Source organism: Cyrtonyx montezumae, unplaced genomic scaffold (assembly GCF_038088225.1).
Source record: "Cyrtonyx montezumae isolate F1298 unplaced genomic scaffold, pur_monq_1.0 scaffold_16, whole genome shotgun sequence".
Taxonomy (NCBI): Eukaryota; Metazoa; Chordata; class Aves; order Galliformes; family Odontophoridae; genus Cyrtonyx; species Cyrtonyx montezumae.
This window is the reverse complement of record NW_027071892.1, coordinates 10,928,634-10,955,816: the sequence shown is the minus strand read 5'-3', so window position 1 is coordinate 10,955,816 and position 27,183 is coordinate 10,928,634. Positions and strand designations below refer to the sequence as shown.

The following is a 27,183-nucleotide window of genomic DNA, read 5'->3' as shown; positions in this document are numbered from 1 at the left end:
GAGGCTGGTTAAATGCTGCACGTTAGATCTAGGCTAAGATGCAGGAACCTGTGAATCAGCTGCTGCTTCCCCCAACACACACACACACAAAAATCAAGACCAAATGAGGCTTTGTCCATTTTACAAAAATAGCTCTTAATGAGATTTAATGTCTGTCTCCGTTTTACAGATGTTCCAGACAAAAGCAACCTGCATGTTTTATACAGAACAGAGCTGGTAACAAGCTGGGACACCCCTCTGAGCTCCGTTCTTATCTGAATGAGTGCAGTAGATCACCTGGGTAAAGCCTGCCTGGAGCTCATAAAATGTCAAGTGTTCCCAAGAACAATCCAGGACAAAAAACACCATGACTTCACAACAGGAACAGTGATTCCTTACAGTGCAGCTAAGGAATGTCTGTTTAGGTCATATAAAAACCGCACCAACGTTGTCGTGAACTATTAAGCATTCAAAATGGCTACTATAGAGTTAGATAAGAGGGGAGCACCTACAGGCTGGATCTGCTTAACTTAATTAGGTAGCTAGAAAACTATTTCTGAAGATAAAGAACACCAGAGACCTTACCCTGGAGAGGTAATCTTCATTATTTGGAAGTTTTGCCACACAGGCAAAACAAGGTATTGTACCCTCTGGAGGGGCAAGCAGACTGCATTTGGAGACTTCTTGTATTCCATTTCTCCCTCCCAGACAGGATTTCCAAAGCAAATGCTGAAACTGTCTCAAGTCAAGATATAAATAAATAACAGAGGAGCGCTGCGGCTCCAACAGGATACTCCTGACTTTTGCTACAGCAGAAAAAAAAAGTCTCTTCATAAATCTGAGTGGTTTTAAATAATTTACACGTGATCCATCACCCTGTGACATCACTTATTTTTGGTTCTTGGTCTCTCAGACGTTTGGGAAGATTTATGTGAGATTCAGAGAGGTTAGCTACATCCGTTCCCAGGAGTTCTGGATGCTGTCACAGGTATCTGAGTCTTGCCAATGAAACCTAAAACTGATTAAGCACCATAATGCTTTAGCATGACAGCATGGGATTTCAATTACTTCACGCTGTTTCTTTGAGTGTTGCTGTATTTTAAGTCTTGAGCGTGCAGGTCTAGATTTAGAGTTGAGTTTCAGGACAGACAGCAGCAGTGTTTATTAGCACTTATTAGTCCAGTCTCACAGCAATTAGAAAAGACTCAAGTGACTCTTCAAGTTAGTTTGAGGACCACGAGAATAGCGATGAGGTTTCACTATCCTCCTAATGCACATGCTGCAGGCTCAGCAGTGGTAACGTGGGGTTCCCTGCAATTATCTGAAGGCAGCAAGTGAGGTTGGGCACCCTTTAGTTCCGAGACTCTGAGGATGTTGGGCTGCGAACTGTTGACATCAGGTGGGACTTGTATGTCTTGCTCAGGCCCGTCATCCAGAACTTCAGAAGCTTGACGTTGTCCTCCTCTGCAGCTCCCAGAATGCTCAACAGTTTTTGGGTATCTTCCTTGGGTCTGCTGTCCACTTTGGTGAATTTAAAGAGGACCTTCACTTTGCTGCAGAAAAGAGAAACTCCTGTCACTATTACAGTTGACCTGTATGCATTAAACAGGGAAGGAGCACTAGCTGTAACTGCTCTCGGCACCTACTGCAACTACAAGCTAATGAATGTCTCCAACAGTGCTCCAGGGAGACTGTTCTCAAGCTTTAAATAAAGAAAGAAAGGGGAGCACAAGAAAAAGGGAGATTAAGGGGAATTAGTCATTTTCAGTAGTAATACATGTGATCCTCCTCTTTTTCATTCTTGATAAAAGTAAAATAATTAGCTCTGACAAATGGGAATCTGCCTGGGAGGCACATCCAGTGCCCATGTGCCCTTCAGGTAATTTCTCCAAAATCACAACATTCTGTGAATTATTTCACATGACTGTTTGGTCTTCCTTTCTAACTACTTGCATCTTTGAAACGTGCTGCCTGCAGGCACAGCCATGACATCTGTTTGGCACGTTATCTGCACTGGAATACAGGCTATGCTGACAGGCTTAAAAGTTTGCATTCTTAATCCTCACAATGCGTATAAGGCCGACAAGTATTGTCACGTAGGTATCCTCCAGATGCAGGAACTGAAGTGTAAAGGTTAAGAACTGTTGAAAGCCAAAGAAGAGAGGATCAAAGCAGAATTCTGACACTAATTTCCCAGTAGTAAAGCTGACTGCTCTCAAGACTGAAGTAGAAGTTATCTGACTACATGTTTGCCCTGTACTTGGGTGTAACCATTCCAGGATTCATGCCAAAGCTGTTTTTGTGATTGCAGCAGGAGCCATACTCACTTCATCCACTCCTCTTTCAGGCAAACAAGGCACTGATCCACAACATCTACAGAAAGGTTCTGGTTGGTCAGAGCAGCTTCAATCTTGTTCAATATCGTGGGACCAACTGGAAGATCAGAAAGGGAAATGGTTTTTATGAAAACGAGTTTTTAGGAAAACTCTTCATGCTGTTTATGATACACATACATATAGAGAGATAAATATACACCTCAAAAAAAAAAAAGCAAACCTTTCCTTTCCTGGTCAATGTATAGTATTCCCTAGGAGGTTACTTTCTCAGCTCTCTATAGCCTGGTAAGCTGATGCTGTGCTACTATAGTCTTTCCTGGACAATTTGTGTCCAGAAGCTCCTGGGCATGCCATTGGTTAGATGGAAAATAGAAAACTATAATTATACACATTGCATCTACAGCAGCTGCTGCAGCACAGGAAGAATTCTACAGAGGGAGTGAATCTTTGCTTTACGCTGTACCTGAACATGCAGTGGACAGAGTTAACCACCTGTCATGTCTTTTGAGATAGACAGTGAGGTCAACGCATCGAAATTTGGACTTCCCAGGAAAGATGAGATGGATGGATCGGGCAAGAATCACATCTACATGCAAGTGTTCATAGACCCTGAACAAAGCAGGTTCATAGTCCCTAAACAAAGCAGGCAGTCCCCTGCCACTTCTGTAGCAATCACACCAGTCTATCAAGTGGAGTATGGGAGATGATGAGTACTGTCACAGTTCTTAGATGTTTAGCAGGTTAAACTGGACTAACTCAAAATAAACTGACAAAGTACTTCAGGATAGAATGTATTTATCACAGTCTTCAAAAGAATTTTCCTGTAATTGCTACCAAATCCATGTCACAGAATTTGTTTCCCATTTCTGAGAATTAATAAGCAAAACACCCATCTGGTAAACGGACTAAGACAGACCTAACCTAAACAGCTGTAAATTCTCAGCCCCTGTTGTACAGAGATCTGGCTTTCTACTCAGACTTCCTGAAGGGCCAGCATATGAACAGCACAAAAAACGGTCAAAGATCAGGATTCTTGTTTTCATCTCAGTGATAGAAATTTCTTCAGTCTCCAAAGCACCCACCTCGATCTGCTGCAACAGGGCTGCCACTGGTGACAACAAACTCGTACTTGTTCAGGGACTGCTCATCTTCAAGCAGAGTTGGGTAGAGAGTGGACCGGGTAGCAGCACGAACTTCCACAAGGACTGCAAACTCTAGAGCAACAGAAGCCCAGAACATCATCATCTATAACAGCCCACATTCTAAAGCACAGCTACACAGTCTGTACCCAAAGAAACAGAACTGTCAGCACACAACACTTGGTCCAGCAGGAACCAGGACTGTCAGCTATGGTGCTATTAGTTGTTACAATAGGTGACTCGCTTTCAACAGCTCATCAGGCTGGAGGAATATGAGGAAAACAAGAGAAGTGGTAAAGACTGTATTGTAGTCCATACAGCATTTTTAGACTACTTGATAATTCTTTACTAAAAAGTACAATCTTGTTCTTTGAGAGAAGATGACAGGGAAAGGAGAGGGTTCTTCAGCAAGTTCTCACCAGATGACAAGATGTGGGGTGGGATTTGGACGTGTGGGCTAAGCCCCAAGAAGTTACACCGATACGCCTCTTCATACTGGTCACTGTAGGGGATGATCCGCACACACCCAACAGGCAGCATCGTCTAAAGAAAGGAGGAAACTTGTTGAGAGAACCGTTGCATTTAAAACAGCAAAGCACAGTTTCTTCCCCAACTTTCAACATCAGCCAAGACTTGGAAGACTGCTGATGTAGATTCTGCTGATGAGAAGGGAGGGGGCGATCAGAAATACCTCCCTCAGTTTGAAAGAAAGACTATGCAGTTGCTATCTCTGGACAACCAAGCAATTCAAAGGTTGGACTTTTTTCTCCCCACAAAATTATGTAATTCAGAACACATTTTCCACAGGATTACATATTAGAGGCAGGTTATTATGGAAGCTGGACCACTCCAACGTATATAAAAACAAGCAGTCAGGAAACAAGGGAAAAAATCTCTACCCGAAGCACATCAAAAGCAGACTGGACAAGATCCATGTCTCGAGCTTTCCAGATGACCTGGTTCCCCATCAGAACGTGCCAAGCCAGCATGCGGAATGCTGATGCTCCAAGAACCTGAAATGAAACCACACTGCATTTGTTAATAAAGTCAGGGAGGTGTCCAATCTGCTCTGCTAAAGAACATGCCACATAGGAAACTGTCTAGAAGTGAACACCAGGAACGATCATGAACATTTAGCAAGTTGTGTGTACTGACAAGAGTTCAAAACCCAGCACCGAGATTAAGTGCTCCTCTGACAGGCACTAAAGGTGTCAGACTCTGCAAAATGGTTTTTCACCCTCTCTTACAGTTTCAGGAATAAGCAGCAGTGAAGAACAAACTGCCAACATGCCTAACCAATGATCCGATTCAGTATTAAGAACAGTAAGAGTTCAGTTTCTACATTCTTCCAAATCCTTCAGTTCTCTGGCACAGTTACACAAATCAGCCTGCTTCTTGGCTGAGTTACAGCAGGTTGGCAAGAGGGATGCAGGTCTGTTGGGAAGGGAGATGAATGACTTCTATTAGGTGGGAACTTTCACACATTTCTCTGATCTGGGTTATGGTCACAACAGTGATTCAGACATGAAAGATGTAATAATACTCTTAGATAAGCTTCCAAAGGTGGCTAAAGAATGTAGTTTAATAGCTTCAAGCATTCCAAATTAGGAGAAAGGAGAACAAGAAGGAGATAAAGACATAAAGCAGTGTGAGATCAGAAACACAGGAGCTATTTGTCAGGAGCATCCAGGAAAACAAGCTGGTGTAAAAGAAACTGTGGGTGTTGTGCACAGAACCTTCTCTCTCAGGGTAACTGGAAGCACTGGTGAAAAGCTAAGTTCACACAGACTGAACCATTTCTTCTCTTGCTCTTTTTCCTTTTTTCCCCACAACACTTCTGTTGTAAGCAAACAATACTTAGCTTTGAACATGCTGCATAACCTTTGCATTCAATGACACTGCTTTTGGGAAGGACAGAAGTGCAGAACTTGAGAGAAATCACATGATCCCATCCACATGACAGATGATGGGAAGAGGCTCAGCACAAGCAGAGCACGACCTCAGAGACAAGCAGAGTCTCAGAAATGCAGTCAGCACTGTTACTAGCTATGTAGGCACTGCCTGGAACAGGGAACAAATGCAAACTGCTGGAAAAAAACACCGTACCCCTTTCAAAACACAGTATGGGAAGAATGAGAAGTTATTAGCCTGTGAATTTAGAATCAAAGTAAATGTGCTTCTCTCTTACCTGTCTCATATGCCTGAGAGAGCGGAAGACAGACAATCGTCTGTGAGCTACGTTCCATCTGTTGCAATCTGGCATCAGAGACGTTTCAGGAGAACATTTAGATAGCTCCTGCCCTTCTGCAATATCTGGCTGGGAAGAAGGCTTCTCTTCTTCCTCAGACCCCTCCCAGCCTTCTGACTCTTCTTTGAGGTCTAGCAAACAAACAGACAAAAAAAAACCAACCTGAGTTCTCATTAAAACTGCTACTATCTAGGAATGGGGATTGCCTCAGAAGTGCCTACACAAACTACAGATAACTGTTTCTGGTTGCATGCAAACAGAAAAGAGCTTGGAATACACTAACTGAAAACACCAGTGTCACAGTCTTGAAGTATGACTAAATTCTGCACCTCAGATATAAAATGACCATTGAAGGGTCACAAGGACAAAATATCACATTCATCAACCAGCTGTGCATTCTCTGTTCTTGCTTTAAGGGTCACTGCCACAGCTTTTATTTGAAGATTCCAGCCTAAACGAAGTAATAAAATAATTACATAGAAGAAGAGTTTATGATTTGTTTATCTTAGAAATTTTGCAGAGAAAGAGTGCAAGAAGAAAGCTCCATGTTTTGACTGCAAATCCTTCTGGCCATAGAGAGGGAAGGGCAGTCCAACCAGAAAACAATAATGACCATGACACAGTGCTCCTACACAAACAATAAACAACATAAGTGCATGCAGAGAGCCTACAGTGCCAAAGGCCTTGATTTCATGTTCCTGGCAGTCACTGTCATATGGGAGAGCACACTGACTACTGTGGGGCTACCATTAAGGTGAAGTCCATTAAGGCTGCACTTACTATGCTGGCAAAAGATTCTGGTGTTTTACCAGCCATGGCACTCTCAGAGGGTCTTCCAGCTCTGGAAACTTTAACCTCACCTGCAAGTTTTTCCATCTGTACAAGGGTGTCTTCAGTTGGAGCTCCCTCTAGAAGTTTCTCTGTAAGACGGCTGCCACAAGCTTTCAAAAGCCTGGAGATTGAAAAACAAGTGGCAGCAGCATTAATTAACCCTGACTTCGAAGGAAATCTGGTGTAACCAAATATTCAATCATTAACCATTTCTTATCGACACGTCTTTGCATTCCTTAGTCCTAAATACCAGTGCATCCCACAGCTGCAGGCACTCAGCCACTGGAAGGTGTATCATTTTGCAATAACCTTGTGCAACACGTTACACCCCCATCCAAGTCACATGCCAGCACTGCAGCCCTCTCCGTGGCATCTTTCCAGGGAATTCTGATGAACAAACCCACTGGGGGTAGGAGTGTCTTCTCTTGCTTTTCCTCGTACTTTAATTTTTCCATCAGCAGTCACATCAGGAGATTTAATTCACAGCAGCAAGAACTGTTTTTGTCTCAGTGCCCTCATGAGGCTCTCTGTGCTTAGCTTCTTCTAATTCAGAGACTCAGCAAAGCCCAGCTTTCTATGTCAACAACCCAAACGTTTCCACCCGTTCAAAAAATGGCAATTATTTTCTTTGTGAAGGCGTTGGGGAAGCTAGAAACACAGTGGCATTACCAAGCAAAGGAAGTGTGCAGACATGCCCAGAGGTTCTCATCGTTGGTCAGTGAGGTCAAGGAGCGGGCCGCGTTGCCGTTGCGCTGGTGCAGGAAGGGAGTGAACGCCGTGTTCATGCGCTGGGCACGCTGAGGGCACCCGTACTGCTCTGCTTCAAACACCTGCAGCACAGGAGGAGGACAGTGTAACAGCCTGAGAAAATGCTGACACAAAACTAAAAGCACCGAGGAACGGCCGGTAGTGAACGGGGTGCATTACACAGTCATTCAGAACTGTAAGTAACGAGAGAAGGAAAAAACACCTCGATCAGATTAACATTACCATTAAGTAACACATCTGCTCCCAGAACACTGACCTTCATAACTTTGGGTACTTTAATTCTAACAGAGCCATCCTGTGGCAGTTTGGAGTCTGAAAAACATCGGCCTTGAAGACCAAACTTGCACTGAGCCAGAACAGCTTCTGAATTAAGATGCAAAAGAACTACATAATGCTGTGCTAACACTGAAAGAAAAGGACTCACTCACTGACCCACCTTAAGTGCTTTGCCCTGAAGCTCATCAATGATGCCTCTGATTTTTCCCAACAAGAAAGGCCATGAGTTGATGAGGTAAATCCGGTCCATCATGATAGTGATGATGCTGTACCAGCGCTGGAAACCTCGGGCCAGGCTGTCCTTGATAAAGAAGGTGTGGCTGAACACAAAACCATGCTGTTCATCTCCAAAAAAGATAGGTCCTTCACGTCCTGGGCAGACCTGAATAGGAGGGACATATGGACCAAAGCAGCTCAGCTGGAAGAGTAATGATCTGTTTGACTAAAGCCTACTTGCTGCTGTTTAACAGCCATCTGATGAATAAAACAAGCCTTTTTTAAGACTGCTATCCAAAACCTGTTGTCAAACAGACCTCTACAAACATGACATAGCCTTCAATTTAACTTTATTTTACAAATTTTGCTCAATTCAGCTATAATATTGTGGAGAAATCACAAATGAAATGCGGATCCTGGCACACAAACACTATCCTGCAAGGTTCTCCCTTCTGAGGATGCTGAATAGCAGTGGTCTACAAAGACCAATCATTTCTCAGTAAAAAGCAACAGATGCCCAACATTTTTACACAAACATTTATCAGTTTATCTTAAAAACACACAAACAAGCAAACAACAATAAATGCACAGGAGTGAAATCAAGTGAATTTTTGCATCCAAGGTTATCACAACTCATCCTTAAACATTCCCACCAATCCTAGGACAGACACACTTCCACATCATCCTTTCCTTTCCCTCCTTCTTGCAGACTGCACGTTGCAGCTAAGATCAGCAAAGCAGCATGGTTTTGAAGCAATGTGCAAGGCCCCAAACAGGCTTTCTTCCCGAACTCCATGGCAGTTACCTCACAACTCAGACTGCGAACACAGGCCTGGCGCACAATGCTGAACAGCTGGGGATGATTTGGGTGCTGGTGACTGACATACTTGATTGAAGTCTCTTTGTCGTGGCTGACAAACCCAGGATGTCCTCCTGCAAGAGAGCGGCAACCCTGAAGACAGAAAAGCAAATCCAAGCATAAATGAGCACGCAGATGTCCAAGGTTTTCAGCCATCTCTGCATTTTCCCTTCAAAATGGAGGGTAGCATTATTTACACACACAAATACAAACTCAAGTATTCAGAATGCAAGCACTCTGAGTCAGGATCAGCACTTGAACTCAACTCCTCAAACTGCACTCTGCAATATACATTTTATGCTAGTTTTCCACTCTTAAATTTGATTGTGAGTTGGGTGATGATGGCTGGGCAAGCTGTAAATACAGTTAACAGCACCTATGAAACCAAGTGGCCCAACAAAATAACTGGTCGTCACCTAAAGGAAAGTAAATAACAAGCAGTTCAGATCAAGTGCTACTAGAAGCCATGCAAAGGAATGACTGAGAATGTACATTTTCTCTAGCACTTTAATAGCTTTGAGGTGTTTCTGTTCCCTGTTTGGCACTGCTGCTAAAAATTGCTGTTAGTCAATGTTAGAACCTGGTCTAATGAAGCAGAAACACTTGAAGGCTGAGAAAAGCATTCCTCAAACACATGAAAATCACACACACACGGCTTAAAAAGACCTCAACAAAGAATCTTGCCAAAGTTTGTTTGCTTAATAACAGTCCCCTCAATTTCTGTCATGGGCCACTGCAGTTTAGAAGGACTTCTTTAGTACTGTCAGTTACATGAAAGCACAGGATTAGTTCATGCGTGTTTTTTCTTCCTCCTAAACAAAGCAATTTGAGCCAGGGAATCCGAGAGCCCTCTCGTCAAGCTAAGAACCACCAATGGTCTGCATGGAGGTATTCACACTTGCCTCACACATGTCTGATTTCTTTGGCCCTGGGCTGCTGGAGTCAGCACTGGCACCTTCAGCTGGGCTGTGTGAACGGATCCTGCTGCTCATCTGAATGCCACCTTCCTCTTCTTCTGCTTGCTCATTCTGCCCAGAGATATCCCCACTGCCTGCACCTTGAGGAAGTGGTGAATGTAGAACCTCAGTGCAAAAGAGGGTGCGGGGACCATGGAGCTCACAGAAATGGCAGAGGGCAACAATAGCATTCATAGCGAGAGCTCAGCACATCCGTCAGGGTCTCCTGCAGATGAGTAAAAAAACATGCTAACATCAATATAAACTGGCAACAAGGAATGGGCATTAGAACACCCCCTGGACCCACTGGGAGCAAATGTTGATCTGTGCACCTCCAAGAGCTGCTCAGCCATAGTGTCTAGTACAGTTCCACCCCAGAGTGTGTATTATTATACCTCAGGCCTTTACAATCAGGCCCAGAGCAAACCAATCACCTGGTGCCCGGACATCTCTAACTATGATGGGATGGGACTGGGCAGGACCAACACTTCCGTGCTCAGCCAACCTTAAAGATCTCCACACAAGCGTGGCTTGGTCAAACTGATGGAGGAGCTTGGGTTGGAAGGGACCTCAAACGTCATCCAGCCCCACCTCAGCCATAGGCTGGCTGCCCCCCAGCTCAGGCTGCCCAGGGCCCACCCACGGCCTCGGGCACCTCCAGGGATGGGGCACCCACCGCTCTGGGAGCAGTGCCAGCGCCTCACCGCCCTCTGAGTGAACCCTCCCCTCTTACAGCTACAAGACATTCCTCCTCGCCGTAACGTGCAGGCCTACAGGCCCGGCCAGGCGCTGCTTGCCCACGCCCATCCCTCCCGCTGCCACACGGCCCCGCTCCGCGCCCCCGTTACCTCCGGCCCAGCCTACCCCCCCACCTCCGGGCCCCCTCCGCTCACCGCGGCTCCGGGCTCCCCCGCCCCGGCCCGTCCCGTGGCTGCGGGCAGCTGACACACGCTGCCCCACCGGCCCGTACCATCCCACCGGGCCGCGGGGGAAAGTGGAGAAAGGGAGAGAAGGAGGGCGGGCAGCTCCCCGCTGCTCACCCACCACCAAGGAGCGGCGAGAGGCGGGACGAGGAGAGAGAGACCGGGGCGAGGAAGCAGCTGTGGCCGAAGCGCAGGGGCCGCCCGCTGAGGGATCTCGGTGCCCTCCTCCTCCCCCCCTCGCGAGAGCGGCAGTAACCGCGGCCCACAGCCGCCCTGTCACGGGGCTGGGCACAGCCACTGCTCGGAGCGTGGGGGGGAGGGAGACGAGAAACCCCCGGAGACCTTCCTTCCTTCCCTCGCCGTGCCCCGCAGTGCCGTCGGGCAGAACAGAGCAGACGTTATAACGCTGTAGCTGCGGGCAGGGCCCGGACCGCCGCCTGCGCTCCGCCGCGGGCACAGCGGGGCTGCACCCCCCCCAACCCGCCTCGCCAAATGGGGCGGGCCGCGGTGCGATCACGTGACCTCCGGCCGCAGGGAGGGCGGTCAGGAAGGAGCGGCCGTGCGCAGGCGCAGTGCGCCTCTTGCGGTGTCGGTCCTGGCTTGGGTGAGTGGAGGTGTAACGTCCCCCTGCCTTCATCGGCAGCTAGGTAGCTCCAGGTGCAAGGAAAGGGGCAGGCACCTCACCTGAAGTGAAAGCAACACTTTGCTACAACGTTGGTCCTCTGTTCAGCAACTCCAGCAGTGCCCCAGGGGTTCAAGGTCTGGAAGATGACAAAGCAGACCCTCAACTCGGAACCCACTGTGCTTTCCAGCCTCAAAATAAACTGGATTTCTCTGCCAACCTCTTTACGTTGGGGTTGTTAATCTCTACAGAGTTGAAGATTCAAGTCTTAAAGGCCCTTGAGTAATGGCAGAGAGCAATTAAATCCTGAGAACAAGCAGCCACCATTGCTACTCACACAATACAGCACACCTCTGGGCAGCAGCCGCCACCTGTGGACTGAAGACTTGACCTTCTGCTGAAGAAAACCATACTCACTGGTGTGAATATAAAAAGCCCCCACGCGTAGCAGACATCTGAGCCAAAGCCCATCTAATCCCAAAGCTGGTGCTGGCCCAAGGCCCAGAGCAACACTTTCCAAGCAGACTGGGCACAACATGAAACCACTGCTGTTCTGCTCATGGAGAGCTCTGAGAGGCCACCAGAGCAACTCCTGAGCACAGGCAGTGCTGGACACAGACACCTAGCAGCCACAATCACGTCCTGAGAACCAACAAGAAAAGACCCCCCCAGAAAACCTAGAGAAAAATCCAAATACAAAAGACCTCCTGTCTCATTTTTTTCAGGCCAACCATTTACGACAAAATAAGAATGACTTGTTTGTTATCTTTATTTTCCAATAGTACATTTAAACAACTTCTGGGGACTAACCTCCTCAGCTGGTGTGGCCATGCAGAAAACATTTCCTGTAAGTTACACAGATCACCTATGACAACACACACAAGGGGTTGCAGTTGTACTGTCAAGTAGAGGTGGGAAGTGCCTAGAAGGAGACAACTGGAGTTATGCAGAAGCATGTGGTGCGATGGCAGCACTACAGGTGTTAGCAAAGGTCAGTAACTAGGGCTCCCACATGGCACAGAAATAGAAGGGGTGCTCGTACACAGATCCCAGCCTTTTTCCTTTAAAAAGAAGCAAAAAAAAACCCCACATCATTTTGTCATCAGCTAAGCATGACTGAACTAGACCCCCCTCCTGTGGCTAAGAGCTGTAGTTGCAAGTCTAGTGCTACCTTCAGAGCTACATTTTCTCTCTTTGCTAATTATGATGCATGAAACTGAGTTAGATATCAAAGCACACACTCAAGATTGTTGTGAGCACATCTTCTGGCCATGCACAATGGGAAGAACTAACCACAGGCCTTCTGTGAGCCTTAAGTTCAGAGAAGCATAGCACATAGTGTTCTTGTATTTGATCAAGAGTCCTTCCTTGTAATAAAAACAAATTAAAACCAGAAAGCTCAAGTGTTCTCAAAGCATTTCTGCTCACCACAGCCCATGCAATTAGTTCCAAGACTTGAAGGAGCTACTTCATTAGAAATCTGGCTTAATTTCAACAGTATCTCAAGACATGCAGATGCTAGACCTTATGCACTTAAACCATTACTTAACAGCCCTTCCCCAAAGCACTTTTGGTGAATACATCCTACGGGTGGGACCAGACCTCAAATTTTCCAACAGCAACTGAGAACATGTCTCCTTAAAAAACAGAGTAAGAAAAATAGTGTAACATCAGTTGAAAATACTACGTAGATCTGTCTACCATCCCTTTTGATGTGCAGTATAGATTTACGTTATGTTAGACTTTATGTATGTTAGGAAAAGAAACAGGACACACAGCTGCTGTTTGCCAGGTGCATCTATTAATTTGCTTGTAATTCCACAGGTATAAAGCCATTTGCCAGCTCTCAGCAGAACGTCCATGCTTACTAATAGGTACCAATGATTAAAAACAAACAAAAGAAAATAAAAACAGCTCAGTTACTGCAGAGAGAACGTTTCTGGTTCTTCTCAGGCTTCAGGAAAGCATCCTGGATACAATCTTCCCTTGGCAGGCAAGCCTTTGGCAATGAAAGGCAAGCCATCACCATTTCTGCTTGTGTGGCCATTTGGGGTTAGTCACTTGCAGTACTCTACTGCACATAATTGTAAATATTTCCACCACCCAGCTTTGTGCTGGAGCCCACAGCACAGCTAATCAGGTGTTTAGCACTTCCACAGTATCAGAGCAGAAAGGTTGCATAAGCATTCTCAGCATTGAAATCACTGCAGGATTAAGTAGGGGAAAAAAAACCCCACAAAAATACATTAAAATCATAAATATTTAATTGCAGGACTAGTAAGGCAAGTTTAGGTGTAAAATTTGCCTTTAAATATGGAAGTCACCGATAGGAAGCACAAATTCTCAATGGTGGACAACTAACACTATGGACTTTTGCTGTGTTCACTACTAAATTGCTATCTGACTCTTTTAGAAACTTAATTTGCCACCTGGAGAACACCCCTGGGCACAGATGCCTTTTCCTAGAAAGCGTACCACTGCCACAGAGGCTCTGCTAGAACTAAGAGACCAGTTTTAAATGAAAACCAACAGTTCTGTATCTGCACTGGAAGCACAAATAGGTTATTTTCAACCATGGGTGACCTCAATACAGACAAGTTTAACACAGCAAGAGCCACAAACACTTAGCTCCCACTTTGGCACCTGACAAAAGCTGGCAGGTTAGCAGTAGCAAGCAGCTCCTATTCAGATGTTTAAGCAGGAAGCAGTAGATGCTGGGCTTCACACATCCTGCCTTGATGACAGGCTTATGTATGCCTGATAGGAGATCTGCACTGATGTGAAGCGTTTCAAAGATGTCTGAACATTCAGAATCTTCAGATACATGAGAGCTACAGAAAAATAAAAAATCCACTGATGTAAGAAGTGAAACCCTTAAAGAATCCAACAAAAAAAATTTGTTTAAAATAATAACTAGATGCCATTCCAGCAAGTTAATTCCAATTAAAATTGTTTTCTGAGTCGTACAGAATTTCATCATTAAGAATCATTTAGAAACAAAGAAAGGATCTACAGCACGGCCTTCACTTCTGACTTTCACCACAGAAAAACAGCAGCGTGTTGAATACCTTCATGCTGATTGTATAGGAACAAAAATTTAAACTTCTTTCAGAGTGAACAACTTCGTATCCAGCATCCTCCAGAACACCCAAGTCTTCCAATTATCCTTCTTTAGGCCTAGTAAATTTGATCCAAGAGCAAACATTATTAGGATTTTGTATTTTGTACCAGAAGTTGAAAAATCATAAAACAGCTCTCATGTATGGTTTCGCTAAAGCAACTTCTGCTTTTCAAAGTCACCTAACCAAGACTCGTTAATACCTTTAGAGAACATGGTTCTTATTTCATCATTTGAGACAGCAGCCAACTACACTAAGAATATGCAAATTATGATGTAGAGAATTTCACTTAAGCTCCACCCCTCTCCCCCTCACCATACACATATATCTGCACTTTGAGCCAGATTTCAATACAAACTGAACCAGTAATTATCTTGTAAGTGAACCAATGCTAATTTGCATTCTTCCCTGAATAACACTTTTTTTTTTCCTGCAGAGGAGGAAAAAGGACTGCTACAGAAACACAGCAACATTCAAAACCTTTAAAACAAAAGGTAGATTATTTAATGCATTAACGATGTTAATCTGAAGATAAATAAATCCACAACAGACTTTTAAGTTTCATTTGAGATTTCCTTTTTCTTTGTGGAGAATATTTCTGAAATTATACAGTACTGAGAGGGTGTTCTTTTATTTTCTCAATGTCCAGGTGAAAAGCAAAGCTCAGTTCTCTCTGCTCTCTTCATGAACTCCTCCATGCCCTATTCCAGGCGTGATTCTCGTAAGCTTTTACTTGAAAGCGGAGTAGTGAGCAAATTAATTTCAGGAATAACTGGATGGTTTGGTCCCTGAGTCATCTTCTTGAGAGCCCATACTCTGAAAGATAAAGAGTTATTTCTTCAAAAACAGGTCTGAAGAATTACCTTTGAGACAGACTCTACTTTGAAGTTAACAGGTATGGAAATTAAGTGGATATGAAATAACATGCACTTCCTATTTAATATGAAGCGTGGCATTCTTGCACATTACACTGATATATAATTATTAACACTTTAAACACCAACAGTCAGTACCACATTCTCTCATTGCACTCAATTTCTTACATATTCTGACAAAACATTAAATCAATTACCTTCTGCACAAACTGAGGGTTCACAGTGATCTCTTGATCCATGGCTTTCAGTCGTTCATCAAGCTCTATACATTTCAGCATCTTAAACAACAAAAAACCATACTAAGCTGATTGCTTTGTCCAGCTTGTAAAAGACCTTTGAGATACTTCACAGCTGTGCTATGGAGAACTAGTAACATTCACCACCACAATTCCATGTCAAAGTGTTCTTCACCTTCATCTCCCAAATGGAAGTGTTATACCACTCCATATGCCCAAGAATCCTTTTGAAGGCCACTGATTGACAGCCCCATCAGGGTCAAGACCTCAAACTACAGGCATATTATCACCAGCCAGAGTGATCCTTGAACAGTCCTTCTAATCCAGCCAATTTAAAGAACTTCACATCATCAATATGATACTACAATCAACATTAAGCATTCATTCTCAAGCTATACAGAAGATAAAGCAGGAATGTCATACCTAATTATTATCAATCTAAAGCTTTTAAATTCTGGTACTATGAAATAGTCCTCCATCTCTACATGGAAGTTACCTACACTGACTTCTCCCAGCAGTTATCTGACTACAGACTAAGGTTATGAGGTAGGAATTCCAGAAGCATTAAAAATCTTGATTTACCTCCTGATCAATGTTATGAAGCATAGCTGGATTGTTATACTTCTCAGGATTATCATGGAAACAGACCATACCATCCTTCTGATTAATACTTGCAAAGATTTCACCATCTTCTATCTGAAATAAGAGAGAGTCTAAAATAAAGTATCACCAAGAAGAGAATTTCAGGTATCTACGACTCCATGTGGAATGCCATTCAATGTGAAACGTAACCAACACAGCCAACCAGAACACACACTGCCAAGCAGACAACCCCACACTGGATCAATATTTAAATTCAGTTTAGTCAAGCTGCAAATCTTACCATGTGGAGGACATATTTTTCTGCTTCTTGGGGCCCCGACAACTGCACTCGACTTGCCATGTCTTGTAACGACAATGTTAAAAATGTCTGAAATTCAGAAAACATCAAGCCATTGAAATTACACACTAGAACTTTTCCTGCCAATCCTTCATGGCCTAACAGTCTTGTTTTTGAAGTTGGATGGGATGAAAAAAGTAGAATGCATAGCTGTTATGCACAAAAGCACCATGATAGCAGTCAGTTCTTACTCCAAGGCCAAACTAACAGAGTCATTACTTCCTTTCTGCAATCTCTTTCTGTCCCTTAAGAGTTGTGATCGTGTCCAGTCTCTTATACCACATTTAAACCTAAAAAAGGCAACTGTCCACCCCTTGAATTTCTGTCAAGAATCCCATATACTGCACTACTTCCAAAGTTACTTCAACTGCAGCAAGCATTGTTTGAGCTTAAGAAAAAGTTTTCCCCTGATCATTTTTAAGGATTAATCATCTCTTCAGCTGAAGGAGCAGATCACTACATTGCTTCTGCATTTTCTTTTACCTGACACTTCCAAAATCCATACTATTTACTTATTCTCATCTAATCAAGTGACCTATGAAATTCAGGTTTCCTATTTTTGAACACAGATGGAGATTATGGGGTAGTAGTGCTCATGACTTTTTTTTATTATGTATTAAATGACCATGGGCTAAAAGCTCTCTCATTCACAGTAGCAAAACCATTGACCTAGTGTCTGTGGCAATACACCGATTTAAGGTTTGGAAGCTTCTGTGCAAAAAGAAAGCAGGTAAGCAGATATATACCTGGACACCATCCATGGCAGTATGCAAGCCCCTCTGACAGAGGCTTACTGAACCACCTTTTCACTAATGCTCAAGTAGTTAACTGAAATGATTTTCTACATAAAGGACTTTAAAGTCTCACAATGGTATTTCACACACATGAATCCATTTCATTCACTGTGACACAATTACATTATCATTTTGCTCTTAGGCGAATAAGTTTCAGATGCTCTCTGTGTAGAAAATTAAATCACTCAATTTCTCAGTAAAACAAAAGAAACTGCACATCTTACCTTGGTTAGCCTCTGAATATTCTTTTTGTAGAGAGATGACAAGCATTGCTTAACCAGCCCCATATTGTTATCCCTTGTGAATGTTTCACTGTGTTTGTTCACCAGATTTCGAAGCTCCGAGGGTTTATTGGTGGAATAAACTTGTGCTAATTCATGGTAAGCATTGCTAAGGGGCTGCAATTGGAAAAAGGAGAACTTTTCTTAAAGAACACAGTGCTCAACCAGCCTCACAAAGCTGTGTCACTACTTCAACATAAGAAGTCACTCAGACAAAAGGTAATTTAAGTAGCTCAAATGCCTCTCAAAATATAGGCAGTGCCCATGCAGGTCTTCGGGGAAACAACAGAGATTGACTGGACAAGGATCTATTAAAGTAATGTAAGACCTAATAGGCCTAATAAGTTATAAAATTAAAAAAAAGCAGGAAAAGAGCCTTTGGTTGACTACCAGATGAAAAAAGTTGAGTCTAAGTTCAGTACCATAGCATTCAGTTTATTCATAATGTTTTTTCTAATCTCTAAGACACTGTCAGCCCTGATCCCAGTGAATCACAGCATGGACAGATGGGGAAGACTTGTTCACTTGCATATTGAAAGCCAAGTGAAACCTGTCAACATGTTCGAGTTCTAAAGTAAAAGGCTATCAAGGGATGTGCAGTATTAGTGAGAGGAATATTGGTAATCACTAACTCCTATTCAACTCAAAAATACTTGTTTACTTTTAAACAAAAAAGTTTAAAGCCCTTTATTTCCAATATGAACAATACCATTTGTAATAGATGTAAAAAATTGCCAGATAACTTTTTGCCACTGTCGACTACAAAAACAACAAGAACGCAACATCAAACAGTACCATCCAGTGAGGGGAGAAAAATTCTTGCCAATATGCTTTTATTATCCACATGCATTGTTCTATGATTTAGCTGTTCTCTAAGACTTACCTTAATGAACCTACCAACTATCTGGGAAGTATATTTTGGTAGCTGTTGAACTTTGCCAAGTAGTATCAAAGAAACTAGAATATACTTTTTATATGATTCCAACATAATATGACTAACTGCCATGGCTGGAGTAGTTATTGCCTAAGCAAGAGAAAAAGAAATGAAACAAGTTTAATCTTCACATCGGTAAAATCCAGCAGCTACTACATTAACAAAGTTTCAGTTTAAAACTGTAAAGGATGCAATAACATTAAATTCACATTTGAGCATTACAGCTTAACTTCTGTCAAAAGTAATTATCTAAAAACATCCTAAAGAAAAAGTAAGTTCTACATGAACTACTCTGAACATGTCAGGTATTACAGTAATGCCTACCTTAAAAAAAAGCCTGTTAAGATCAAAACAAAATTTCTTTCTTTGGTACATAGCTAATGTTGTACTGTAAATCACCAGTGGCCACTTGTTACAAGGAATGATTGGATGTTTCCTGTGAAAGCTGAATTTACACAGATCCTTAAAAACTTTATAGAGACATAATTTATATCGTGCAACCTCTTATTTAACCATGATGAATGAGGCTTGCAGAACAAGAAGGGATTTTAGTTCACTCGGATACTGCTACTCAAGAGCTCAACCCTGCTTACAGAAAAATGCTGCACCATCTTGCACATTCAACAACACTTTTCCTTACTGAGGTTTCTGAATTTTGTCATTATCTCTTCCTTCATACAATAAAGTAAAGCAGTTATTACTATAACAGGCATGAAGTGCAACTTCCACCAAAAAATAAAGGTCAGAAGCAAAGCCACCATGCTCTTTGAAAACACACAGTTCTGGGCACCAGACTGTTTCTGTGTGAGCAATAATAAGCAGCACTTGAAAAATATTTATAGCGAGATAAATTTAACATCAACCTTTGAGTTGCATAGCTTTATGGTGCATTAGTTGCTTGGCTATGACTTCCTTAGAAGATAACACTTCTAAATTCAGTTTCTTACTTCACTCTCCACACCAAAGAGTATCATTTAGTCTCTACTCCTTATAATACAGCTGATAAATGAAAGCTAACCCCAATCAGTTTTTAAGCAGTTATAATGCACACACAAAGCAAAACCAATGCAAATGATGAAAAGGAGCACAGATCTATTAATAGAATTGTATCCTAAAGGTTGAGAACAAAAATAATTAGACTGCTTGTACTTTATCCTACGTACACAGCTTTCTGTTCTATACTCCATGACAACTCAAATATGAACTGTTATCTCAGTGGTATTATACATGCCACTTCTGCTTTTCCAGTTCACGATTATCATTTTTAATTAAAGTTACCTGTTCATAGAAGTAGAGTGCTCTTTCAAAGTTCTTTAGCCCAGTGTATATCATCCCACCATAGTAGTAATAACATAAAAAGTGCTTTGCATCATATGCCCCATTCTCTTTACAAATATCCATCATGTCCACATCTAGATATGGGAGGGCAGGTTTAAAGCATTTTGCTAACAAACAGAGCTACAAGAAAACAAATCAAGTTTTTATAAATTAGCCTTTTCAGATATCCACGAGGAAGATGTTGATATACAGTTCATTTAATAGTAATTAATACACCTCACTCCACTTAGAGTTAAGAAACAGTACATGTCACAGTAGCAGCACAACACAGATCATACGTTGTATTGTGGTACTTGGAAAAAAAATCAACTGTGAACTGTTATAAATTATCTGAATCCTAAAGAAATTAGACTAACTGACAAAGCAGCCTGGAACTCCAGGCTTCCAAACTACTGTGCTGGCAGCACTAATATTGCACTGAACATTCTCATCCAACTCTAAGTCCCAGGAGCCAAGAATGAGACAGAAGTGCAAATCCAGGCCAAAGACATGGAGACAAGCATGCTTTTTGTCAAACTTGAGCAAACAGTATTTGGCCTGTACACTTACACTGCCTAAGAGAAGCTGTGCATGACTTCCAGCCCAGAGAGAAGGACTTTCAGAAGTCATGAACAAAACCAAAGATCTGGGGACATGTGCCTAACATATAATACAAATAGAAAGGAGTTTTATTCCAGTATATCGTATCACCGACTACTGGAAAAGAAGAAAAAAAACAATCACAAAACCCAAACCCACAATTAAAAGCTTTCCTTACACTGCAGTACGTGAATATGCATTTCTCAAACAGCTGTAGGTATTCTGCAAGCTTTCACTCTCAGAATAAAGCCCTAAGTTGCCCTTACCTGGCAGAGATCTGCGTGTATTGAGGTCAGCTGGTTTGTGTTCATCTGCATCTTGTCTATGGCTTGTCTGAGAATGCTAATTCCTCGCAGGGGCTGTCAGAAATTACATCTCTTTCAGATAATTTCTCATAGATGGCAGCACATTGGATCTTATGTTGACACTTACAAATGAAAAATAACACTAATTGACAGGTTCCATTAAGTAATAATTAACTTGTGGTTCCCTTTTTGTAGGATACTGCAGTCACTCAGAAAATAAAATTAGCCTAAGGTATATAACTTCTCTTGATAAACTACACAAAGTCACCAATTCTGCTCCACAAAGACAAGTTCATCAGGAAAATAGTAATTTATACCAAGTAAACATTTTCTTGACTCCATGATTCCATTTAAATTCCTAGCAAATAAAAGCAATGCTCCTGCTTTACTTCACTTAGTCCAGATTTGATCTCTTTTACATCAAGCTAGATTTAACTTTCTTTTCCAGGGCATTATCAGTATCCTAGCCCTAAAAACAAATGTTCCATACACTTCAAGGCATTTCATTAAGAACACAATGCAGACTGGTGAGAATAACACTGAAATATATCACTGACTCATTGGTGCTATTGATTTTTGCAGTTCTCTCCTACTCACACACAAACAAACTGAATAACTTTCCTGGTGCACCTGATTTCGTGGTTTGTGTGTGAGAGCATGTTTTTAGTTAACCTCCCCCCCAAAAATTTAACTTAGATTATCCTTAAAGAGGTTTTAAAAATCTTTTAAGTTCATTACTGCTCAGCAGACTTAATATACATAAGGAGCTACACAAGAATACTTTGCATGAAGTTAGCAGCAAATCTTTATGAAACAAGTAATGTCCCCCATAAGAGCCTGGCTTTGTAGGTACATTATTTGTACAAGATGATACTCACTCACCTGTTTTCTCTCCACAAGGGCATTTGTTAACTGGTGGCACAGGCCAGCAACTAAAGACAGAAAACAAGCAAACAACAGAATTTAGTAAAAAACAAAACAAAAAAAACAATACCAAACCATACCAAAATACATATTTTTTTTCTACAAAATGCCAAATTAAGCTTAACTTACAAGTGTCTGTTGCATATCTAATGTGCTCCCCATTACAAGTACTGATGAAGAGCTGCACCTGTGAGAATAACGTCTCAAAGTCAGGGATGCTGGGCATAGAAAACTTCACAAACCTAAAACAAGACAGAAAAAATAGTTTAACACAACATTTAGAGATTAATTAAAGGAAAAAAAAGCATTATCTTCATCAGTTTCTGCAGATGAACATAGTTGCTTGCAAGAAGTGCCAAAGTGACTATGACAGATGGCACACAATTTCTTACAGAGCTGCACAGCAGTGAAAGTATGCTTTCAATGTGTAGTTCCACTATGAATCTGGTAGGAAACTAGTTTGGAACTAACTACAGCCAACAAAGACATCTTTACCAGCTACAATTACAATAAAGAGCTAACAAACTTTTATACTGAACCATATAACTTTTTCAGACACCTGCTTGAACGCATCACAGACTTCTCAACTATTAAATGATTAGACTTGTATGTCTTACTAAGAGCTACTTCGCTTCCAGTTTCTCTTCATCTCCGCTGGTTCCTCAGCACCCTACAGGCACCCTGTTTCTCCTATGAGTTGTGACACTATTTAAGTGCTCTGCACATTGCTTCATGCTTACAGTTTGGCTCATTTACATCCTGACAATTAGGAGTTCCATACTTTTTTTGCTGAACTGGTAGGTAAATACACTCATACAGACATCAACATGAGAAACAGATACAGCCTTAAGGTAAACAAAGCCCCACGTCACCATTTGGCATTTTACAGGCTCCAGATTTTTTACATTGAAAGCACAAATTTGCCTTAACTTTCTTGTAATAAACAAGTACATCACCGAAGGAAACTAAGCACTATTCTACAATAGACTAAAAATATTTACATCTGAAAGAAAAACATCTGATTGGCAATTCAGCATGTAGCTTGAGGCTTTGATAATAAAATACTTAATTAAAAGAAAGCCACACTTACAAGACAGCAAGAACTCCTAACGAGTGTTCCTGCACATCCAGGGCACCAAGGACTGTATCCAGATGGGAGAGGTTTTTTGCTAGCAGTTCTCCACTTTTATTGATCAGTTCACAAAGCTGGGTCATTTGCCCTGAAATAAAAAGCATCCTTGTCAGACTGCAGTTAGAAAACACACATGCACTCCCACGCTTCATTACAACTTGATTCCTTATATGAAAACATCAGGAAAAGGTAGCATCACCCAGACAATCTACTGTTCTCCAGTACATTAAGCACCAGCTCCCAAAAAATAATCCAGCTACAGTATGCTTTCCCTAAGGTGACAGATAAGCTTCTGACCTTTAAGACAGCAAAGGAAACCCACAGAAGACAGCAGCATCAATTTGCCTCACTAGAGAGTGCTTCAGGACCTCACAGCAACACCAAGCTCCACTTGAGCCAAGTCTCCAAGACTCCAAGTTTACTGTGAAGCCAAATTTTCTCTAATGTGAATGGAATTTATCTACACTTGTGCCTTCTGGTTATTAAAAATGAAAAATATACATACCAAGAACAGTGCCCTCCCCTTTCCAAAATAACAAAAACATCTCAATATCTAGGCTTGCTCCTTAGCACTACTCATGGGCCTTACTCCCTTTTCTGGTCTGGTCACTGTTGATTTTAAAAACACTGCAACTAAATACCTCCAATAACATCAAAATAACAAAAAATAACAAAAAATCCAATAACAGGATTTTTAAAATCTGTTCTTAACTTTACTCCACAATTATTACCACAGTATTGTTCTATTCATTGTGAGCTACAAACACAGGTGACTATTTTGAATTAGGAAGGTATAGTAAGCTCTAACAAATAATATGGACCTCCCTCTTAATTATGCAAACCGATTGCAAAACTTTATTATCTCCTTCAAAACCCCTGGAATTAAAACTACATCCTTCTGAAGCAGAAGATTGTTTCGGTGTTCAATTCTCACTGGTTAGAGGAAAAAAAAAAGCAGAGGTCCTTCCACCATTACAGAAGTCTTCATGAACTGAAGAATAGTGCCCCCATTCATAGAGATTAACACCATTCTCAAATTTCTTGACCTTTTCCTTGGAAAACAAAAGAAAGATGAAACCTGGGGAGCCTTACCACTGAAATGTTAACAGTGAAGTAAAAGGTCCATCCATGGGACCACAGACCAGGAACCCCAGACACCCACCCCCATAACATCTCCCTCCAACCAAATTTAAAACTCCCAAGACAAGCCTGGAAAGAAACAGAGGCTGTAAAATTATATTTAGTAATGGTATTCAAGCACTGCAAAACGTTAGTTCTGGTGCCCTCCCTGGTAGACATTCTATAGCCATCATCTAGCATCCTCCCCCCATAAAAACAAACAACCAAGAACCAAAGCTACAATAAATAAACTGATAACATACTAAACATTAACAGCATGCAAGTGGAAGACCCACACAAGGCCTCACTACCTGACTATTTATGTCACCTCCTGTGCAGTTATCACTGACAGACAGGGGCCACACATGCTTCTTCCCCTGCAGTCTGTGATGCCTGAACTTACTCTTCCCTTACTCTTTACAGACAGCACCTAACTGTCTCATCCCCAGTGAGAGAGCTTCCACAAGGGTCGTAAAGGAACACGTGAACTTCTGATTGCTTACAGGGTGTAAGCATCCACAGAGCTGTAGGGGATTCAATTCAACCCCTCCCACAGCAGGTTCCCTACAACAGGTTGCACAGGAAGGTGGCCAGAACAGTCTAAATATCTCCAGAGAAGGAGGAGACTCCACCACTCTCTGGGCATCTCGTTCCAGCATTTTGTTGCTGAAACAACAAACGTGGGAGCATCCCCATAGAAAGTTCATCAAGTATTAAACACCATGCCCACACGTGGAGAAGTGAGAAGTTTGGCATCAAAACTGAGACATTTACAGATATATTAAAACGCTTTTTGAGCATTGTGTAACAACTCTGAGGCAGCCCCAGGCCCCTACCCTTATCTCCCTAGGAACGTCAGACATCCCAGCACCAGTGACAGACCCTCAGAGCCCCAACCCGGGGAGGCAGAGCTTCCACCCACAGGAGCCAGCACTTCTCAAATCCATTAACCTCTCCCCCAACTCAGTGTCAGGCCGTGCTGCACCACCTCCACGTAACCCCCCCTCCCCATTTCCAAGTCCCCTCTCCCTCCCAAGGCTCACATTCCGTCCCAGCCGCTCCCCGCGGGCACGAAACCCTCCCGGCATCCCCCGACGGCGAACGAAGGCCTCACCGGAGCCACACGGAGCGCTGCCGGCACGCTCGGACAGACAGAGCTCCACACCACAGGGCCCAACCGCCCCCCGAGCTAAAGCCACGACAGATCCCGGCCCCAAGGCCCAGCCCGCTCCCCATAGAAGCGCAGAGCCCGGCGGGCCGCACCGGCCGCCGCTCCGCGCTCAGCCCCGCCCGCGGTTCGCAGCCGGCGGTCACCTTGGGCCGAGAGCTGCCGGACGCTGTTAACGAACTGCTCCAGCGCCGACGCCATCTTGGCGGCTGGCGGCGCGGCCGCGCGCGCTACGGGAGGGGCGGGGCAGGCGGCTGAGGGGGGGAGGGAGGGAAGGGGCGGCGCGGGCCGGGAGCGGCGGAGGGAAGCGGGAAGAAGGCTCTGCCACGGGCGCCGCCGCCACCAGCCAATCAGCGGCCGCTGCGGGAGTCGCGCGACGCCCGCCACCGTGCGTCACTTCCGATATCTCGCGAGAGCAGATGCCTCTCCCCCCGCCCGCCGCGGTTGCCGGGGTAACCGCCGCCCGGCCGGAAGCGCCGCCCCCGCGCCCGCTCCGGGCGGAGGAGGCCATCTTTGCGCGGGAAGTCGTGACTCAGCAGCGCCGCCGGCCGCGCCGTGACGTCGTGATGGCGTCAGCGCCCCTCCCGTGTCACCGCGTGACACCGGGTCCCGCCGTCACGCTCCGACTGCGCGGTGTGCGTTAACACCGCGGCCCTGACCTGTGCGGGCACAGCGGATGCGATGCCTCTCACAGAGCGGCTTCGGTTGGAACGGGCCGTGAAGAAACCCGCGGAGCAGCGCTGCGGTGAGGCGCCTCAGCGCAGGCCGTTATCTGTTGGCGGGTACATACAGCACTGCTCAGTGTGACGAGCAGAATTCATTCCTGTGGTGCCGGGGAGCAGCGATGTTCATTTGTTTGTGTGAGCACGTGTGTGTGTTCCTCGTCCCTAAAGGCGCCGGAGCGCACAGTGCTGAGCTGCTCTGGGAGCCAGGGCAACGCTTACTGTTTGTCATGGGAGGACAGATCCGTTGTCTCACTGCTCAGAGAAGCAAGCAGTGAAACCCCATTCCTTGTGATAAGGAACACGTGCTTGCAGTGGAGGCAGACTTGAAACTTTATGTTTTCCCTCTCCGGTTTCATGTTTACAGTTACACACTCCCGTGTTATCAGGATTTCCTCTGTTTGCTTGCTGACCTTCACCAACTGTTAGCTCCCTACACCCCATTAGCCCTTTCTACGCCGCAAGGAGGATGTACCCCACTAGAAAGTATGCAGTAAATGAAAGACAAAATATTTGGGATCTGCTAAGTTGAATCATTGCTGTCGGACAGAATCTTTTTATCCCCAGCTCAGCAGTTCCCTAATCCTGTTAGTCACACTCTTGATGTCTCCCTGCTCCTTTTAGAGGCTTAAATCCCCCAAGCGCTTTTGGTGACGATGACCTCCGATCCTGTGTCAGGATACGCAGCCCTTCGTGCGTGCTGTTTGCAGTCAGCACCTCATTCTGACGCTTTGAGTCCCTCCTTTGCACAGTCGGATGCTTCGCAGCACTGTTTGAAGAGTCCTTCCGTGTGCGGTTCTCTTCTTTTAAACCTTCGCATCACACAGAGCTGTCACGTTCAGTGAGATTCTGGGCAAAGTGTAACCCTTCCCGTGAACTGGCACAAAGGGATGGATTGCATATTACGGCTTTGCTGCAGAAACCGCTGCATGTGTTACATCCGCACCCCAAAACGCGGTGGCAAAAGGGGAGGCAGCCGGGGGTCAGCACTGATGCCAGCCCTGCCGACCTCGGGGACCGCAGCCGGAGCCCCGCAGCCCCCGAGCACCGCGGGGAAGGGGAGGGAGCGCGGCTGCAGCCTGCTTAAAGCGGCTCGGAGGCACAGCCGAGCCGAGCCTTACAGGGTGCTTATGCCGCTTTAAGGCGGTGCCGCCGTTCCGTGCTCGCTCAGACACCGGGAAGAGGAACTGGGTTTTTGCACTGCCGGGTCGGGGCTAGCGCTCCGCAGTGCCCCCGGCCCGCGGCTCCCGGGCGGCCCCGGCCCGCAGCCCTCCGCTCGGTGCTTGCTGCTAGGGAGGGATGGGGTGGGGAGGAGCTGGTGTGAGGAAGAGCCTCTGCGCCCCGTTGCTTCCCTCCCGCATCCCCTCGGCGCCTCCTTTTCATCCCCGCATCCCTTGTGCACCCCTTTTGCTTCCCCTTTGCACCCCCTTTGCACCCCATTGCATCTCCCCGTGCTTCTCCCTCTTGCAGCTGCAAAGGGACTTGCTTGCAAGAGCTGTCTGCTTGCAGGGTGCGTACTTGAAATAACCCCCTACCCCCCCCCCCAAAAAAAGCAACAAAAAAA

The 27,183-nt window shown here is 44.2% G+C and overlaps 2 protein-coding genes across 3 annotated transcripts; both read right to left on the bottom strand.

Moving 5' to 3' along the window:
• Positions 1-114: 114 nt before the first annotated feature.
• On the bottom strand, positions 115-10,590 carry FLCN (folliculin). Its single transcript, XM_065732816.1, has 12 exons — positions 10,502-10,590; positions 9,555-9,834; positions 8,599-8,745; positions 7,738-7,959; positions 7,203-7,363; positions 6,563-6,654; positions 5,643-5,833; positions 4,354-4,467; positions 3,874-3,997; positions 3,398-3,529; positions 2,307-2,412; positions 115-1,532 (listed from the first exon to the last, which is right to left on the bottom strand). The coding sequence occupies exons 2-12, from the start codon at positions 9,801-9,803 to the stop codon at positions 1,331-1,333; spliced, it is 1,740 nt and encodes a 579-aa protein (XP_065588888.1). The 5' UTR covers positions 9,804-9,834; positions 10,502-10,590; the 3' UTR covers positions 115-1,330.
• A 3,473-nt stretch (positions 10,591-14,063) lies between these two features.
• Positions 14,064-25,122, bottom strand: COPS3 (COP9 signalosome subunit 3). Of its 2 annotated transcripts, XM_065732847.1 has the most exons (12): positions 25,044-25,122; positions 22,569-22,698; positions 21,608-21,720; positions 21,437-21,486; positions 20,516-20,608; positions 19,611-19,790; positions 18,282-18,422; positions 17,342-17,515; positions 16,267-16,353; positions 15,966-16,079; positions 15,345-15,425; positions 14,064-15,088 (listed from the first exon to the last, which is right to left on the bottom strand). In XM_065732847.1, exons 1-12 carry the CDS (start codon positions 25,096-25,098, stop codon positions 15,035-15,037), a joined length of 1,272 nt encoding a protein of 423 aa, XP_065588919.1. In that variant the 5' UTR covers positions 25,099-25,122; the 3' UTR covers positions 14,064-15,034. The 2 variants fall into 2 exon arrangements, with proteins under 2 accessions (XP_065588919.1, XP_065588920.1); XM_065732848.1 differs by lacking the exons at positions 22,569-22,698; positions 25,044-25,122 and having other exon boundaries at positions 14,387-15,088; positions 21,666-21,720.
• Positions 25,123-27,183: the final 2,061 nt, after the last annotated feature.